Source organism: Poeciliopsis prolifica, unplaced genomic scaffold (genome assembly GCF_027474105.1).
Source record: "Poeciliopsis prolifica strain line A6 unplaced genomic scaffold, Auburn_PproV2 SCAFFOLD039, whole genome shotgun sequence".
In the NCBI taxonomy this organism is placed as follows: domain Eukaryota; kingdom Metazoa; phylum Chordata; class Actinopteri; order Cyprinodontiformes; family Poeciliidae; genus Poeciliopsis; species Poeciliopsis prolifica.
Genome location: NW_026562414.1, coordinates 2,418,627 through 2,436,530, shown reverse-complemented (window position 1 = coordinate 2,436,530; position 17,904 = coordinate 2,418,627). Strand labels below are relative to the sequence as shown.

At 37.7% G+C, this 17,904-nt stretch overlaps 1 protein-coding gene across 15 annotated transcripts in view; it reads left to right on the top strand.

The window, feature by feature from the left end:
• ptprk (protein tyrosine phosphatase receptor type K) overlaps positions 1–17,904 on the top strand; it is a 99,388-nt gene that overhangs the window by 25,535 nt on the left and 55,949 nt on the right. For all 15 annotated transcript variants that reach the window (XM_055054193.1, XM_055054205.1, XM_055054204.1 and 12 more), the window contains one exon: positions 15,434–15,556. In XM_055054193.1, coding sequence (XP_054910168.1) covers positions 15,434–15,556 — 123 coding nt within the window. The remainder of the gene's footprint in view (positions 1–15,433; positions 15,557–17,904) is intronic.

Genomic DNA, 17,904 nt, shown 5'->3' with positions numbered 1-17,904 from the left:
TAGTCCCATGTGAAACATAGAAGTGGAGCATTCATGCAGTGGGGTCTCTTTTTCTTCGCAAGGAGTGGGAACCTGGTCAAGGATGGTGATAAAATTGATGAGAGGCTAGGAAAAACTCGAGGTTTTAGCTGAAGTCCACCTACAAACAAAATAGTGCCTTTAACATATACATCAAGAAGTGGAACTATCCATATGACAGTGTGAGCAAATTTTTAATTTGTAAAAAATTAAAAGTATATATTTTCTGTCTATTTCCAAATTATGCACTTGTGCTGATCTGTCATCTAACATCCCAGGAAGATATATACAGTTGTTTGTGAAAGTTAAAGTTGGATGGATTTTGTGCAACCCACTCTATATCGAAAGGCTAACCATCAAAGTTCTACCAGTTTATGATTCCTGTGGTACAATTTTAGAAGTGTATTTTTCTAAAATATGACCTTTCTGAGTTCTTGCTTGAACTCAGAAAGAGTTTGGATACAAGATGTTGGCTATAACTTTGAGCTCCTCTTTCCACATATTCAGTTTTCTTTTTTTTCTTCTTTGTCACTATCAGTTTTATTCTATTTTTCTTTCCTTGTCCAGTCCTCCCTCCCCTTTTGCCTGCAGAACAGGAGGCAGAGAGAAGTGGACAGTTAAAGGAGATGACCTCTTGCTCTCTCACTGTCTCTCTCAGAATTACAAAGCCCCCTGTCCACTTCAATTACTTTCATTAATGTGAGCAAGAAAAAGACTGCGCTTTGAGTTTGCCTGTGTGTTCTCTTTGGAGTAAGACAGAGCGACCCGGTTTGTTTGTGTGCGTAGGTTCAGCTCAGACACAAGTCAACAACCAAACAGAGAGATGATTGTTGGGATGTTGTATAACACCCAATTGTTGGGATGTTGTATAACACCCAACACCCTGTGAGACAAGCCAAAGAAAAAACAGCATTTTCTGCCTGTCTGCTACGAAGGATGACATGGAGGAACGAGGGGACAAAATGTGGTGGAGTTTGTGAGCATTTAGTGGCCATGACAGGAGTGATGAAAGATCATGAGGAGTGGAGGACCGAAAAGCATAGATAGATGTAAATGAAATGCGGCATGCCTGTGCTTGTTTCCTATTATCAAGGTTCCAATCTGTTTGCAAAATGAACACAAACAGTGTTAATTGCTTGGCACTTATTGTGGGTACATGCCACAATGAGACTGAAAGCCTGTGATTGTGAGTGGATGTATATTAAACAAAAGAAAGAAATGGGTGCACATGTGACAGGGGAACAAATATTAATAAGGACAAAACTGTGGGAAAGTTTATAAGGTCTAGACCACCTTTCTCGTTGACAATCACAAGAACCAAAGAGGTTTTTACTGAGAGAACTTTTCTTTATTCAATTGTTGGTAGAACCACAAAGTTTTAGAAGAGCAGTTCGCTGTCACCTGAAAGTCAAAGCTTATATTTTCTCTTGCAAGTTGATGCATTTAATTTTCCTTAGAAGTCCCCTTATCAGAACCCAGCTTGGTGTAATATAATCACACTATAACTTTTGTTGTTCCGTAAAGGTTTTAGATGTTTGAGAATATTAGTAAGGAATCAGCATCATGAAGGACAAAGAAAGAACACACCTTTCATTGATTTGTCTCTAGTTGTGAATTTGTCAACCATTAAGGGCACAAAATAACCAACTTCGAATGGACTGCATGATGCTGTTTGTAAAATCCAAGACTAAAGCATACCACTCACTAAATAAGTATTTAGATGCATTTGCTGTAAGATATGAACTAAATTTATCAATTTGAGTTCGGCAGTTTGTAGTTATGTTTTTTACTTACTAGCAAAAATATACTTCTGAAAGCAAAAATACTACATTGGGATTCATAAATACTTCTAAAAAGTTAGATGTTTTCTTTAAATCATTTAACCAATTAAAGTGTGAATTTAACAACCTACACTCCTGGTTTGCAACATTGAAATGCTAGCAGCAATGCTTTGTGTTCCACGCATGTGTCTGTTTTGTGGTCATGTCTGCTATGTAGGTCCTTGATGTTCTTGTCTTTTCCCATGACTTTAACATGCAAGGGCCAACTTAATAGGAGGCCATGCTTGATGAAACAGTCTGATGCCTGGAGCAATAGCCCACATTCCTTTTGAAATGAAGGAAAAAACAAACGCTTCCCAAGAAATGGACATTTTGGGGTCATGTGTATGGCCGATATTCATGTAAAGGTTTTCTTTATCCTTGTCTTTCTTTAATAATTCTTTGTATAACATTTTTTAGTTGTTGTATTCACATTAGATTTTATCGCTGTAATACTTATGTTCTCATGGTATTCCTGTACCCTTGTATTCTAAGAGATCTTTTTGCTGGTTTAAAGAGCATTGTATTACTTGACATTTTCCATTGCTGTTGCCAGAACAATGACGAGAGATTCACTCATGCAATAATGCCCTCAATTCAATGGTTGGGTACTCTGTCAAGGTCAGGAAACATTTTCCACTTACAAGGGACAGTGTTTCCTGTCAGTTTGAGTAAAAATCAAGGTGACGTTTTTACAACGCTGACAAGATTTCAGTGTACCTGCAAACTGTAGAGGATTAACATTTTATGTAATGCAAGCCTGACTTTCTCAATTTAACATAGTTTTTCTTTTAATTCTCTGTGGATTTATTATTATATACTTTAACCCTGACCTTAGAAGGTAAAGACAACTCTAAATGAAAGGATAATTGTAAAGTAGTTCACTGATGTAAATGCTGATGATTGTTATAACAATCACCCCCCCAAAAATTGCTAAATTATTGGATAACTAAATTACTTTCACTTGTTTAGTGAAAAATGGTGACAGTGACTCTGAGTTGATGGTGTCATCCAATGTGTGTTTATATTTGAAAAATTTCAAAACCTCAACCACCCAAAGAAGTCTTTTATTAGTAAGCACTAGACCAAGCCCTTTTATTTGTGTTCTGACCTCCATAAATGCAGACAGGCACAAAGAAACAGGAGAAGGGGCATGGCTAACAATGGTGTCTAGTGTCTGTGCGCTGGGGTTTGTGTGCTTTTACATCTGTCTGTGAACCTGAGTAACCCCGAGGCGGTGCTTTATAACCTGAACGTTAGTCAGAAACCGGTTGGAATTGTTTCCTGCACTGAGCTTTGTCATTTAACTATGACTGGATACTCACACACCTATTAACCAACCAATATGCACCTGCCCTTTGTTCCCTATGAGTCAGTCGTAGGACAGATACATGTTCACCTAGATACAGGTGAATTATTTGTTGTACACATTTTACTAAACTTGTTTTAAATATTTTTACACTTCAAGAAAAGATGCGAGTTCAAAGTACGTGACCTTAAAGTTTCACTGTCTTTCTCTAGAAATCATTATCACATAGTGTCTTTCTCCTGGACTGAACACGCAACATTTCCCTGTTGTGAAGTGTAATAACAGCTGTCCTCAGGCCAGTTACAGCTATCGTAAAGAGACAAGAACTCCCAAAACTCATTTACCACACACATGCTGTGAAAGGAGGGAGTGGAGGGCGTCTCGTCTTTCTCTCCCTCACTGTTGCGCTCTCTTTACGTCTCCAGACCCAAGCTCTTTCAGCCCGTAAGTGATGTTTGACCACATTTTAAAACTGAAGGTGACAACACGCACGATAATGTATTCATCCAGTCTGTGCAGAATGTACTCTCGCTAGTCTCCAGGCTATTGTGTCTGATTGTATGTGTGTGAAAAAGTAAAAGGACAAAGGAGAAACTGTGTTCACTTTAACTGTGTTTGGTTTCACCTTTTTTTATATATATATAATTAAAACACCAGTTGGAAAAATATATAGTTTGTTAAAAGAAAAACTTTGCTTTTATGATTTAAATGACAACTAGAGTGGGACCCCAAAACAGTCTGAAGTTAGACATCCTAATCCATTAAACTTGCGTTTAGATTTTTGAAATGTAACTTTCATTGTGTAAGATAATAGACAATGTATCAAAAGAGAAACTGTTTTCTGTTCATGATATCTGCTGAAATGAGCAATAAATTTGGCCTTAGTCTAGTAAATTCTGGGTCTCAGATTCTTTTTGGACTCAGTTAATCTAATTTGTTTTTAAATTTGATTTTGGCTTTAAACAAACACAACAGAAGTCAACTAACAACAACAAAATAATTATATTCAAAGTTATTAAGCCAAGTTATTTTTGCAATAAATTCAGTAAGTAAAACAAATGTTGCAGTAACATTTTCCAGGAACTAAAAATAATAATTAAAAAAAAATGCTTAAATTAGAATAGAAATAAGCCTTTGAGTATATTTGTTTATGTATTCATATCTGTTTGTATGCACACATATAATGCACACAATCATGATGTAAAGTTGTGGTTTTTATTTATGCCCCTTTGCAATGAGCGTGGACCACTTTTAAGCCGCACCAGAGACACCCGAACGCTCTAACTGGAGCGTATAATATGTATTTAGCTCTCCAGACACTTTCAGAACATGCATTGGTAGGTCTCTGGCTTCCTTGCATGTTACTCCCATTTGTATGTTATTTCCTTTGTTTGAGTCCCTATGGTTTTCAGCGTTGTGCATTGTTCTCTTTCTGTGCTCACAGCAAAAAGTAAATTTCCTCCAGGACAGTAAATGCTATCGTTATGTATCTTTTGTTGTTCGACAGAACTGTGTCACAACTGCAGATAAAAGAGCTGCTTTGACACACTATTTTTTCATATTTGATTGTTATTGGTTACAGAAGTCCCAGAAACATTTTTCAATTGTTATTTTAGGCCATTTTTCTGCTTTGAAGTGAGATATTCCAGAGGCTTTTTTCATGTGTTTATTTGTGTCTTTTCTCTCTCTCTTCATCTCTGCCGATCTCTCCAGTATTAGTGCTGTTTCAGGTTGTTCTTTGTGTGTCAGCGGGGAGAACTGCTTTTTGTCGGACAGGCTGAACAACAGAACTGCTTCAGCTGCACAAACACAGGATAGAGTAAATCCGACCCACCCGTCAGTCAGTCAGTAAATCAGTCAGGCAGCCTTTGAACCTGCTTGCTGGACAATCGTAGAAGTCAGCCAGGCAGTTCAGTGTGTCATTGGCCTCAGTGCTGACTTGCTAAGCTAGCCGCTTCAGATTTAACCTACTTATATCTCTTGGATGGGATTTCTTTCTGAATTCACTGCAGGGTTTCTATCTCCTCAGACTCTCCTTCCTCATCATTTTTCCCCCTGTCCTTCTCACTTCCACTGTCCTTCTTCATTTGGCCTTACTTACCTTGTGTGTTGTCAGTTTGCGTGTGTCTGTTAGGGTCAGTGTTTAATGTGTGTTTGTTCTGCTCTTATCTCGTCCACACCAGACTTGTTTTCCAGTCCAAAAACCTCAGCCATGTCCTGATTGGCTTATAAAATAACTGTCCCATGCCTGCCCCTATGATTGGCTCATTCAAATACTCTACAGAGGATAAAGCATTATTTTGAATGCATTCTCCTGGAGACTTATCAGTGAACTATCAGGGACTCTGCTGAACGGTTTAGTGTTGCAGTGTAAAGAAGCTTTGTTGGCTTTGGCGGCATGCGATTATGTTCAGGTGTAGCAGCTTGTGCTCCTCCCAAATCCAGCCCTGCCAACAATTATTCTGACCCCATTCTGTTCAGCATTGATCCCTTTTCAGTGCATTTGTATCACTCTGTGGGAATGGTAGTCCTACCTTGATTCTCACATTCTCATCTTTGAGCTGTGTAGTAAAACCTCAAACTCTTCGGAATTGCAGATCACTTTTGTTTAGATGCCTGGCAAGCAGATCTGCAATACATTATTAATTGCCTTGCTGGATTTTTTCCTCTTTGAGTCATAATATGGTTATAGTTTATGCAGCCTGAGTGTCTGTGGTGAATCAGCCAGTCAGCATTCTTGAGGTCAAGTGTTTTGGGGGGAGAGAGGGGAGAAGCAGCCAGTTGAGACTTGTTGTTTAGGGATTTTTGAAGAGCTGCACTCTCGGGTCTAAGCTAAGCCCAGTGCTGACTAAAGCCAAAGAAATTTCTCTCCCCTGACTCATTCAGAATGACACACCCTGATATTGAATCTAATTGTGAACATGTTTTATGAGTCATTATAGGCCACTGATCTCTGAAGTCATCTTGGCACTTAATTGTAAGACGTAAAACTTCTTTGTTTAACTTTTTTTTTGTCACTGGTACAAAATGGAGAAAAAAGACTGTACCCGCTATGTTTGGCAAAAAGCTGAAGTATCTTATCATTCCTGAAACATTATATCTGACAATGAAGAACTAAAGTGGCACTTTTCCTACTAAACTTTATACAGCACAGCACTGGCAAGGAGACAATGAAAAGAGCAATGGGTGCGTGGAGAGGTAAATGGGTGAACAAACACTAAAAAAGGAGGGGATGGTTCAACTTTCCTGAGAATGAGGGGAAATCTGACTCTGTTTAGGACTCCTGGGTGAACTCATTTACAGGCAGGGAAGCATGAGGACAGGGGAGGTAATGGAGAGGTGAGGAAGATTTCCCAATGTTCTCTGAACAAAACAAGTCTCCTCTCCATCTCTCCATCTCGAGTCCCTTTTTTCTTCTGCCTTATCTGGCAGCCAGTCGGTCAGCATGTGACGCTGCTTTAAATGTCACCATTTGAATAGTAATAGAGATTAACGATGGGCGGACAGATACAGAGCGAAAGGGCAAGAGAGAGGTGAATATCACAAAGATAGTGTCTGTGGAAGGTTTTGACCCGCTCTCTCAACTATCTCAACAAACATGCAGCACCGATGAAATAACATAAAAAATAAAGGACATACTGAGAAGGTGTTGCCATTAAGGAGTGATGTATTTCCAGGTCAAGTATCCTATTGGCTGTAAACAGATTATTTAGGGTGTTTAATTAAGTTCCTGCCATGCAGAATTTAAACTTTAATAGAGCTAATGAAGACACTAAACAAAGGTGGCATGGGTTCTTGGAAATTTTAGTGGGTAATTTAAGGATGTTTGGCATCTATATTCTTTAGGATGCCCTACTTTGTTGAAAAATGATCAGCGTATTAATCTGTAATGAAAGTCTACTAGCCCTACTGCTGAAACTATTATATGATTAATCTGTAATTAAGGAGACACTCATTTGTTTCAGCTTCTCAGATGAGAGTGTTCTGAAGGGCTGCAAGTAATGATTACTGCTTTGATTAATCACCTAATCATTAAGCCAATAAAGTGTTCACAAATGGTGAAAAGCATCCAACTAAAGAGAGGTTCAAAAGCAAGACTCTCATTCTGTTATCACAAAGCAACATAAGATACTTGTAAAAAGTTGGGAAAAAGGCCAAAAACATAATAAAAAACTTAATTAATTACTATACTGTGACCAAAAAAAAAAGTAATTTTTGAGTTCTGGAAAGTTTCAGATTTTTTTCCCCCGCCTTGTATTTGATAAAAAGGGAGGGAAAAAATGGTTGTAATTAGGTGGCACCCAATCAACACACTCATTCATGTTCAGACGTTCTTATCAGAGTAAATGCCTTTCAAGTCAAACTGAGCCTGAACCTGTTCACCTTGAGGCAATATTTTTTAAAGTCTCTGATGTAACAAACAAAGAGAGTGTGAATTAAGTACTTCCTATTATCGGACTAAGTCTTTTGAATAGCAATGCTGTGTAGGTAACTTTCTCTACTTCAGGTCTTCCTCTTTCATTGCAATAGAACAGAGCATTAGTAAGCCACACACAATCTGTGACATTTTGATGCTGTTTTTTGCTTCCTGTTTTACAGGTAAGCATATTATTGAATAGAAATTGAAAGTTTAATTTATTATGTTTTTATGAGAAAACTCAAAGCAAATCGCATAATCGGGAAGTCAAAAATCTTTGCATTTGTGAGTACAATCCATCTTTTTATTCAGAATCTGTCATCTAAATTGAACATTTTAGATTGCATCTAAAATGTTATACACTGTAAAAATGTAACACAGCATGCCAACATGAGCACATGGACAAGAAGGCTGGTCAGTAAAATACATTGATGTCTGTTAAGATGGCAAAAGGTGGAAAAGTCAAGGATTATAAATACTTTTCTGAGCAGCATGTAACAGTTTATTTATGTTAATATTAATTATTTGATTGCATTTTACAAAGGCCATCACTCAGAATAGAGCAAGCAGAATCTTAACATTGTTCACCATCAATGTTAATAATCTCATTTTGTCCAGATATGTTGATCAGTGAAATGTGATTTCTACACAGTGGTGGGAATCACAACTGTCCCTTCATAGTCAGTACAGCCAAATCACAAGCTTTCTGTAAAAAAAAAAAAAAATGAAGAAGAAGTGAGATGGTTGGAATTTGAATTGAAAATCTGCATTAAGAGGAGAGCAGTGAGAGGAGAAGATAGGGTGGCAGGACTGAAAGACTCATCAGAAGAAAACCACACATCTCTGCTTTTACTGTTGCTGTCAATGGAAACCCATGAATTAGTCGAGCACACACTCACACATATGTAAGTTTCAGATTCAATTACAACATTGTGAGATGAAGGAGAAATTCTTCAGCCTTCAGCACTTCCAATTAAAGTACTGCACTGAGCGTTCATGGGTGTCACTGTGTGCTGCTGCGTGCGCATGTCGGTGTGTTGCCATGTTTTTTAAGTGTGTGATTGCGCGAGCCGGCGTGTATGTTTTAACACCCAAGGTGTGTATGGATTTTGGGTCTTGGCTTTGATGGCTTGGTGCTGCGCTACAAGGTCCACTGAGGCGTGACAAGTGGGAGCTTGTCTATGTGTGTGCCTGTGCATGCTTCTCTGATGTCACCTTGTATCATTTCAGGCTAATTTCACCTATTCTCAGACAGCTAGAGAGAGAGAACAAGAGGCAGAGACTGAACAAAAAGTAGAGACGACACATAGGGTAAATGATAAGGTATAACTTTATTAGTGTCCTTGAGATAGTCAGCTTCAGGGCTACTTAGTGCAGCATGTTCACAGTTAAAAATAAAAATAAACAAAAGACAGTTTTGTTGCTCCATCGATTAGAGAGGCACAAAAATAGTGCTATCATCACCATTACTGTTATTAACTACACAAAGAATGTTTGACGTTTCATGTTTTTGGCCATTTTAAGACTTCTTCACTACACTGGAATCTAAACGTTATATGTGAATATAATTTTAGGCCTGCTCTCAAAATTATGAAGTCAGAATTGCAGTCATTTAAAGTGAAAATTATGTGTTAGTATTTGTCTTCAAGAACAGTTCAGTCATTTAATTACAGTTTATTTATATATATTTTTTACAATGTTCACACTTCATTCTTTGAAATTCCCCCTTTCTTTGTCCCAGTGCTACATTTTCTCTCCTCATTCTCCGTACCCTTTCCCTTTGCTTCACCTTCCCTCATTCATGTTGTCTTATCTGCTCTCCGGTGATAACATCTCTGCCAGCAGACTGAAACAGAGCTCTCCTGATAAATACTAGACAGACAGAGCGGTGAGAAGGAGGCAGAGGGTTTGTACTTTATGTAGATTATAGACAGAATTTGTTGCAGAGGTGAGATAGTGTGTCTTCTCCTGGGTCCTTCAGATTCCTGAGCAGATTTAGACATTTTCATCTTGGCTCACAATCAGGGCTAAAACGTGAAGATGTTTTCAACCAGCTGACCTCTAACAATGTTACAGTCCTCTGAGCTTTTGAAGGATTTTTAGTGTGAACAGATACAAAAAAGTTGCACTGATATATAAAAAAAAGTATCATTATTTGAAGATATTCGGGTCATGAAGGTTATTCTGACATAATGATGTAGTGAACTCGACATCATTGAAGTTGCATTTCTTGCATGCTAATAATCTCCATAAACTTGTAACTTTACAACATATTCCCCGTTCAGAATTCAGAGCCTAATTTCAGCTGCTTTGCCTATTATTATTATTATTATTATTATTATTATTATTATTATTATTATTATTATTATATAAGAAATACAAATAGCATATTTTTATTAGATGAAATGGATCCATACATTTGATACTCCAACTGTAAAAATGTGTCTTCTGTGGGATCTCAAAAGTGACCAAATATTTAATAAGATGCAAGACTCTAAAGCCAAGTAGAGTGTCACTGTTTTGGGTCTAGAGTCAGATATATTACAACAGTTTAAAACTGCTACAGTTAAAATATGATCAAGGTCACACTGTCACTGTACCTATTTCCTTTCAGTCTTAGTTTCAGTAAGACATAACCCAATATGAATATTTTGTACCAAGAAACTAATATTGTCTTTGGATCCTTAGATTTCATGTTCAGCTTTAGCTTGGACATTCTGAATGATGATCCTGAATGTTCACACTTCTGCTTATACACAGCAGTTGTTAGATCTGATTTAATACTGCCTCTTCTGCAGATCAGTGAGATTTCCATAGGGCGAGCAAAAGCTAATCAAACTATCCATTGTAACACCGTTTGGTCCTTGCCAAGTAATAATCTTGATCTACACTAACAATTGGGAGATGCCCCTCTTTCCTCCCAGGACTCCCGTTAGCCCTCCAGGGCACGTACAGATCCATGTTTTTGAAGCGTTTCAGTGAAAGCGCTTTTGTTTGTTTCACCTCATGTAGGTGGAGGTCAATGCAAATCAACACAAAATGATTTTGAGTGATGGTGGCAGATGTTGTCTGATGCCATTCAGCAGTCTTTTAGAGAAGACTGCAGCCATCCTGTGTCACTGTGGATGTGTGAGTGGGTGTGTGTATGGCTTTCTGTCTCTGCCCTTGAGCCTTTATCAAGTCCTTCTAATTATTTTATTATGCAAATGAGTCACCATTATTTTATTAGTGAGACGACCAATCAGAGAAGCTGATTAGGAAGTGATTAACATGCAGTCTGTGTGTTTCTCTCTCATTCTTTCTCTTGCGCCGTGCGTGTGTTTGTGCGCGAACGCGGGTGTGCATGTGTGTCCTTGCAATGCAGGGGAAGGTGGCAATAATGACCCATCTGGACAAGTACTCATGCATATACATGCACTTTGAAAGCTGTTGTAAAGATTAGTTATACCACATTTTTTCATTAGTACATTTTGAAAAATACAGATTCTGGAAAAAAAGGGTGACCCTTATAGCCAGTGTTGCCAACTCTTCTAATAAAGCTTTGCAGTTTTTCATGAGGGCAAATACAGATTTCCCAATGATATTTTATCCTACAGTTGCTGTTTTTTTAAAAAGTCTGACAGCCAAAATCTTTTCTGTCATACGCCAGACAAGATTACCAAAATATTTCAAAGTGCCAGATATCAGACTCACAGGCTCACATTTTGTCTCATTCCTCCTGACAGAACAAGTGCAACTGAATCAGTTCTGATGGCTGACTTGCACACTTACCAACTGTTTGTTGCTTAATTTGTAAAAAATTTGGTGATATTTTTAGAATCTCTGCCCACTAGAAGACCCATCATGTTGAGTTGGCTTCTTCTTTTCAGAGTGGTCTCGCTATGGTATTAATTGTCTGAACAGATGAACTTGGCATTTTTTGTTGTACAGGAATAGTATTCAAGGATGAACCAAGCTTGGAGTTCTCCCAACATTCCTGATATATAGGCTGGCTAATTAAAATTTTTCCATGAAATCACACAAGGACGCAGTGTGTTTGAGATGTTTGCTTAAAATCAAGCGTTCCTCCAATTAACTCAAATATTGTTAATTATAATTAAAAGCTTAAAAAAAAATAAAGTTTTATGCCATGGATTATCAGCCTTAAGTTTTAAAGGGATAATACAGTGATCTTACTCTACACTCTTCCAAATTTGGAAAAATTAAGTAATACAAAATTATTCCACTCATTTTTCGGACATTGTGATTTTATTATTTGTTTTCAATCATACGAAGTGAACAAAATCTGTAAAATCAAGCTTCACTAAAGTGAGAAATAAGATTTGGTGACAGCAACATGATTTTAAAAATCATGTTGCTGCCAAATTTGAGTTGTAATGAAAAATTTAATATGACAGTTGAACAGATTTTGGCTTTTTGTTCATTATTTTTCCCCTCTATGGCAAAACATGAGTTCAAGGTCTGCTTGACTCAACATTGGCAGCATGAATTTGCTGTCAGATGCATGTATCTATAACTCTGTGCTGCTTTTTGCTGGCTAGATATTTAGCACAGTCTTTAATTAAGACTGTGCGCTATCTAACCTGATATTTGTATGTGTGCACACACATGCACACACAAGCATGCATACTGTGTTTAGTTTAGTGTGTCATTCAGAGATGTAAAACAAAAGATGAGGATTTTTCTTTGTTTGAGCAATTTTTTTAACCTAGTGAATGACAATTTAGGTAAAAAGGTTGAAAAAGGGATAAAAAGAGAATAAATCGATGTTTTATTCTCTGCTGAGCCAAAGTGGAGCACCTCTGATAAAGTCGATATACTCAGTTCAGACCACACACCACAAATTTAAAGCATGGTCTGCTTAAATCCAGCCAATGTAGTTTGAAGGTAGCATTAAAGAGGTGAAAGAAGACCAAAAACTCTGCAGTTACAACCCAAGGTTAAGTGCTCCTAAAATGGCAGAACACGGGCAAACAGATTTGCTCCAATTCCGCACAAAATCAGATAAGAAAAAAAAAGACAAGAAAACCCTGGTTTGATATACCATAGTTACATCTCTCCGTGTAAAAACAGTATAAGTTTAAGAGGCTAGAGCTTTTAGCTCACCAAAAGTAAAGTGTAAACTGAAATGATTACTTTTCTGATGTGCCGATAAACATTGTAATAAACTGCTGTCCAGGGTGACCTTTTATGACAGATTCCAATGATAGGTTGCAGAAACTTTTAGTTGCATGCAGAACAAATCAGGTAAGGAAAATTAATACAATAACAAGACATAAAAATCAATCCATTCTTGCCCTATGCCCATTTGAATGCAAATAATACAGAAAAGTATATTGTAATTGAAAGATGATTTGTTGTGTAGCTGATGTGTTCACCCTGGTTTGCCCACTGGTTTTCTAGCCCCAAAACCTGCATTCTCCCAATAAATGTTTCTGGAACTCTACTTGCAACCTCAACAGCGTTTCACACGTTGCTCTTTTGAACCATGCAGAGAGAACTGCATGGCAGCAAGATGTAAACTGACACACACTGTTGGGGACCAAGAGATCGTGCAGTTTTACACAACATGCACATGGACACAAGCATGTTGACGTCAAAAGTGGAGAATATCATTTTTCTTAATCCAAAAGCTAAGTAAATGTATTTATAGGATAAATCGTTTGCTATAGAATAGAAAAAAAAAAGTCGTTGTGTTGGTATACGCTGCACTTCCTTTGTTCTGTCTTTTGGTAACTTGCCGTGACAAAGACTTAATTGAACTGATTGGGACTGAACTGATTTTCACAAAGAGGAGCTGAATTAAAGGACGTCGCTGAGAGGAATGTGATCCAGTGTCCCTCTGAGGCTGTGAGTCACAGCCAGCTATCCAGCCGCCAGCCGAAGACAGTCGCTTTGTTTGATGTTAACTTGTTTCTCCTCTGGCGGCGTCTGTCACCTCTTGCTTCGCCTCTGTAGCAGGAGCTCGGATCAGCAGGGTATCTGAGGGCCTGTCGTTCTGCTCTCCATCACATCCGCCACAATTTGCTTTAGGACAAAGGTAGTGAAGCTTTAACTCCTAAATGAATACCAGGAGATTTATGTTGCCGACAGTGCTGGTTGCTGATAATGCTTAAAGGTGACCTCCTCCCACTAACCTATGTCTTCAGTAGTTTTTCAGGCATCTTTAAACATGAAATTTAAATGTTCTTTTCTTTTTTTTTTTTTGGAGGTTTTCTTTCAGAACATTTAGACTCCAAAAGTAAAGGTTCCTGGAAGAAATTAGTTTTTAAACAACGGAATAAAATATTTGGGTCCGCTGTTGGTTTTCATGTTATTCATGTTATTTTTGCCGTGCACTTTGTATGTAAACGGTCAGGTTTTTCTTTCATTGATGATTAAAGACTTCAACAGAGAAACTCTAATATCTAGTTTTCCCCAAAAAAGTGCAAACATTGAGGTTGGAGGGCTACAAATACAGTGTCATGTTTGACTGCCTTACGGTTTTTGTTCAACACATAGTATATGTTATTTTAAAAATGGATTTATCAGTTCTAATGCAAAGTTTCAAACTGATTTTTGTCAATTCAAGTTTCAGAATGCTTAATTTAAAAGTATTTCTGTCCTGACTGGTTATTAATTATTTTTATTTAGAGGAGAGGCAACATCACCCTGTAAAAGAGCAGTCATTGTGAAACAGCTGGGAATACTTACAGTATTTTATGTAATGTAGAGTGGAGACCATTTCCTTGCCTCTGAGATTTCTAATAGGTTGCCAAAATTCCCAAATCCATTATCTTTTATTGCAGACAGAGGCTGGAAGCTCAAAAGGATAAAACAAAACAACTTTGCTCATCCTTCCAGGTAAATTCCAGGTGCATTTGTTTCTTCCCTGGTTCAATGAAATGTTCCAAGTCGGGGAGAAATTCACATCCTATTGCTGCTTAATGTGCCATTTAAATGTGACCAGTTGGTCAATGGCTGGTTAACCTGAAAATGATCTGTATCCAGCTACCAGCCAATCCATCTGTTATAAATACCACTTCTAATTTCTATCATAGAAATTAAAAGCTTCTTATTCTTTTAATATTCAGTCTGTATGAAAAGTTTCATTTATTCCTTTATTTTTTAACAGAAGGCATGAGAAAGTTATTATTGGTATGACAAAAATATTCTTGCACACTCAAGATATATCCATCTTTATAGTGCAAAACGGGACATCATTCACTTTGCAGAATTTACAAATAATATAAATATTTTCCCACAAGTTTTTACATGCCATCTATATCTACTTTTGCTCATGAAGGACACAAAGGACACTTCTCTTTCACCAACTGGCAAAGACTTGAATCAGATGGTATTGAGGCTTTTCTTATCCATGTGTCTTGCAGCCATTGTATTAACACAAGCTCTGCATCACTGCTAGGTCAATGAATCAGATAGCTACTAGTGACCAGCATGCTGTTCCTATCAGCGATATTACCAGCATGAGCCACATATCACTGAGGGTCGATTGGTTCGGCTAGCTGTCAGGGACAAGTGACGTCTCTCTGTGTTAGAGCCAACTTCCTGTTAAGGCGGAGCCAGAGGCGGCCAGCTCACACATGGTTAGCCCAAGGCTTTGGTGATGGGCTCAGATGATCAGCTGAAGGCTCTGTTGCTTTGAGTCAGAGGTGATCCTGACTGGCCTTGAGTGATGACTGATGGAGCTTGAACTCCTGGTGGTTTTTTAATGAGCTCTGGCAAACAGATATTTGTCGGAAGAAAGAAAATGGGAAAGAACCAAAGAGGGAGAGAGCAAAATGAATATTGTGTTAAAGTAAACTTTTATTTCTGCAAGCTATCTTTCTGTTCAGATTAAATCAACTTTATTATGTATTTTGTCTGCAGGAAGCTGTACATTTGAAGAGGTTTTCTCTCAGTGTGACTACCAACAAGACCTTTATGATGACTTTGACTGGACACACATCAACACCCAAGAAGTGCCATACGTCTCACCAGACCTGCCACAAGGTACTGTCCAAATTTATGTATATATTAGATTCATTAGATTTTATTTTAAATTATTACATTTATATTGTTTTACAAATAATTTAAATCTAGTATATCAACAGCTACATTATTGGATTAAAAATGTCAATATACAATTGAACTAAATTTAAGGATTCTCAATAACATCCATCTCTCCTTGGATTAGTTATATTTAAAATAGAATAGATGTTGATTGCACAAATGATTAATGCCATTCTTAAGAGCTGAAAAAAAAATATATTTTGAAAAATGTATTTATGGATATTTGATGAAATGTCCATTCTGCACTTTAACTGTTTAACTGTCTCCTTCACAAAATGCCAGCTCATTTTGATTTTGTGAGCTTTTTATTCTTTTTTTTTTTTGCTTTGGAAAGTCTCTCCTGATACTAATAGTAAAAGAGAAAATAGGAGTGCATGTTTTCAGGGCAACATGGTATGCTTTCATTTTTGTCTTGTGTCTATCATCAATCATTTTGAAGACCCTGTGGCTATGTTTTATGACTTCTCTGAAAGTCTCTTATAGTGCCTTACTTCGGTAGCAACAAGTTTAACTACTTTACCAACCCTGACAAAATCCTTTGTATGTGTTGATTCTGTTTTCCAAATTATGCTGGTATATTTTAGTGCATGCTTTGACCGAAGGACAAGGAAAATGCAGACATTTTTCTTTATTCCAGACTATAACTCTCCTTCTTTTTACTCTCCTCTCGTGTCCTTTCATTCTCTACTCTACCCCTCTTCAATCAGTTGATTTTTTTTTTTCTCAGCAATGATGATGAACGGGAAATTAAATCTTTCTGCCTCAGGGCCGAGTGTCTAATTAACAGAATATGAGGTCATTAATCAACAGCGGCCAACAGGCAAGGTTGCCTACTTTACAGTGTTAAACGAAAAATGTTTTAGTATTAACTAGCTGAGCAATGTTCAAATAATAACTTGCTTTATCAAATTAAAATCTCAAAGAAAGAAGTAGAGATGTTGGAATTGTGATCTTTAAGAGCAAAACTTGACAAAAAATATTCTTGTTAACGTTTCTTTCACTTTTTGTCATTTATTATCTTAATTTTCCTCATGTCCTCTTTTTGTTAGGGAAGATTACAACATTGTTACCATGCCAATGTAATGATTTTGTTTATCTCTGATGCTTGTTATCATGGCAACCCACCTTTGCTGACATTTAAAGAAAAGTTCATTTCAACATCTTGTCTCCTCAGCTTTCACATAGACTTAGATTTTGCTCTAGAAATGTTGGTTGGTGTCTAGTTAGTAGTTGTTAGTAACAAAACACGGATATCCATTGGTGGACAGCTTTGTGTTATATGTTATAAATACCAAGTGCTGTCATTCTGCAGTGGAGGCAGAGTTGCTACCTCAGCAAGGTTAAACACCTTTCCCAGGGGAGCAGATCAGTTATGCCTAGAATTAACATAGCATTAACTTCTCCAGAACCTTGTGGGATGAGCAGGTCGGAGGGATTGCAAAGCAGGTTAATGGCTTAGAGATGTTGGTTCACTGCCTTGCCTAAAGGTACAGGATCATGAACTGATCCCTTTGCAGCTAGGTGCATTATTGACACCCGGCTGTCAATAATGCCAGCCGGGTGTGGAACAGTGGTTGCAGTGAATGGGAAATGAGACTTCGGAGAGAATTAGAGACACAGCCTTTAAGTAGGATTCTTCCAGAGAGGAAAGTCTTCAGTTATGACAGTAAATTCCTGGCCTCTGGGCACGGCAGCTATGTTTATGTTGGAACTGTTGTTAAATTCTCCTTGAAGGCATGGCAAAATTTGAAAAGGGAGCTCCAAAAATATTCAGCATAACAACAGATTAGCAACTTCCAAGAGTCTTCTTATAGAGTTACTGTGAATGTTTGGCATCTCAAAGATGATAGGTGATGTCAGAAGACAATTAATAATCTGTTAAGGTAGTTTTTTTTGTTTCTTTTTAATTAAATGTGTTTGGGATTGTGAAACTTTTTTTTTCTTTAACCTAGATTTATTTGCCCCCCTTACAAACCACTCCTTAAACTAAAGGAGTGGTTAGTACCAAAGGCAGTGTTAAGTGTCCATGGATGGTTAGTACATTTTTTAAGAGCTAAAATTCATCTATGTAATCTCGCTGGGGGCTGTCGCTGGCAGTCCACCACGGGGACGGCTGGGAAGCTATGTTGGCAAAGAACGCAGCGCCAGTTGAACATTCACAGGCGGAAACTCTGAGGCTCAGCAGACTAAAGCAGATACTCTCGACTCATAATGTTGTCAGCCAGTAACACTCTAAACCTATTTGGCATGCCTTTCTCTCCAAGTCTCCTCTTTTTCCACTTCCCTTC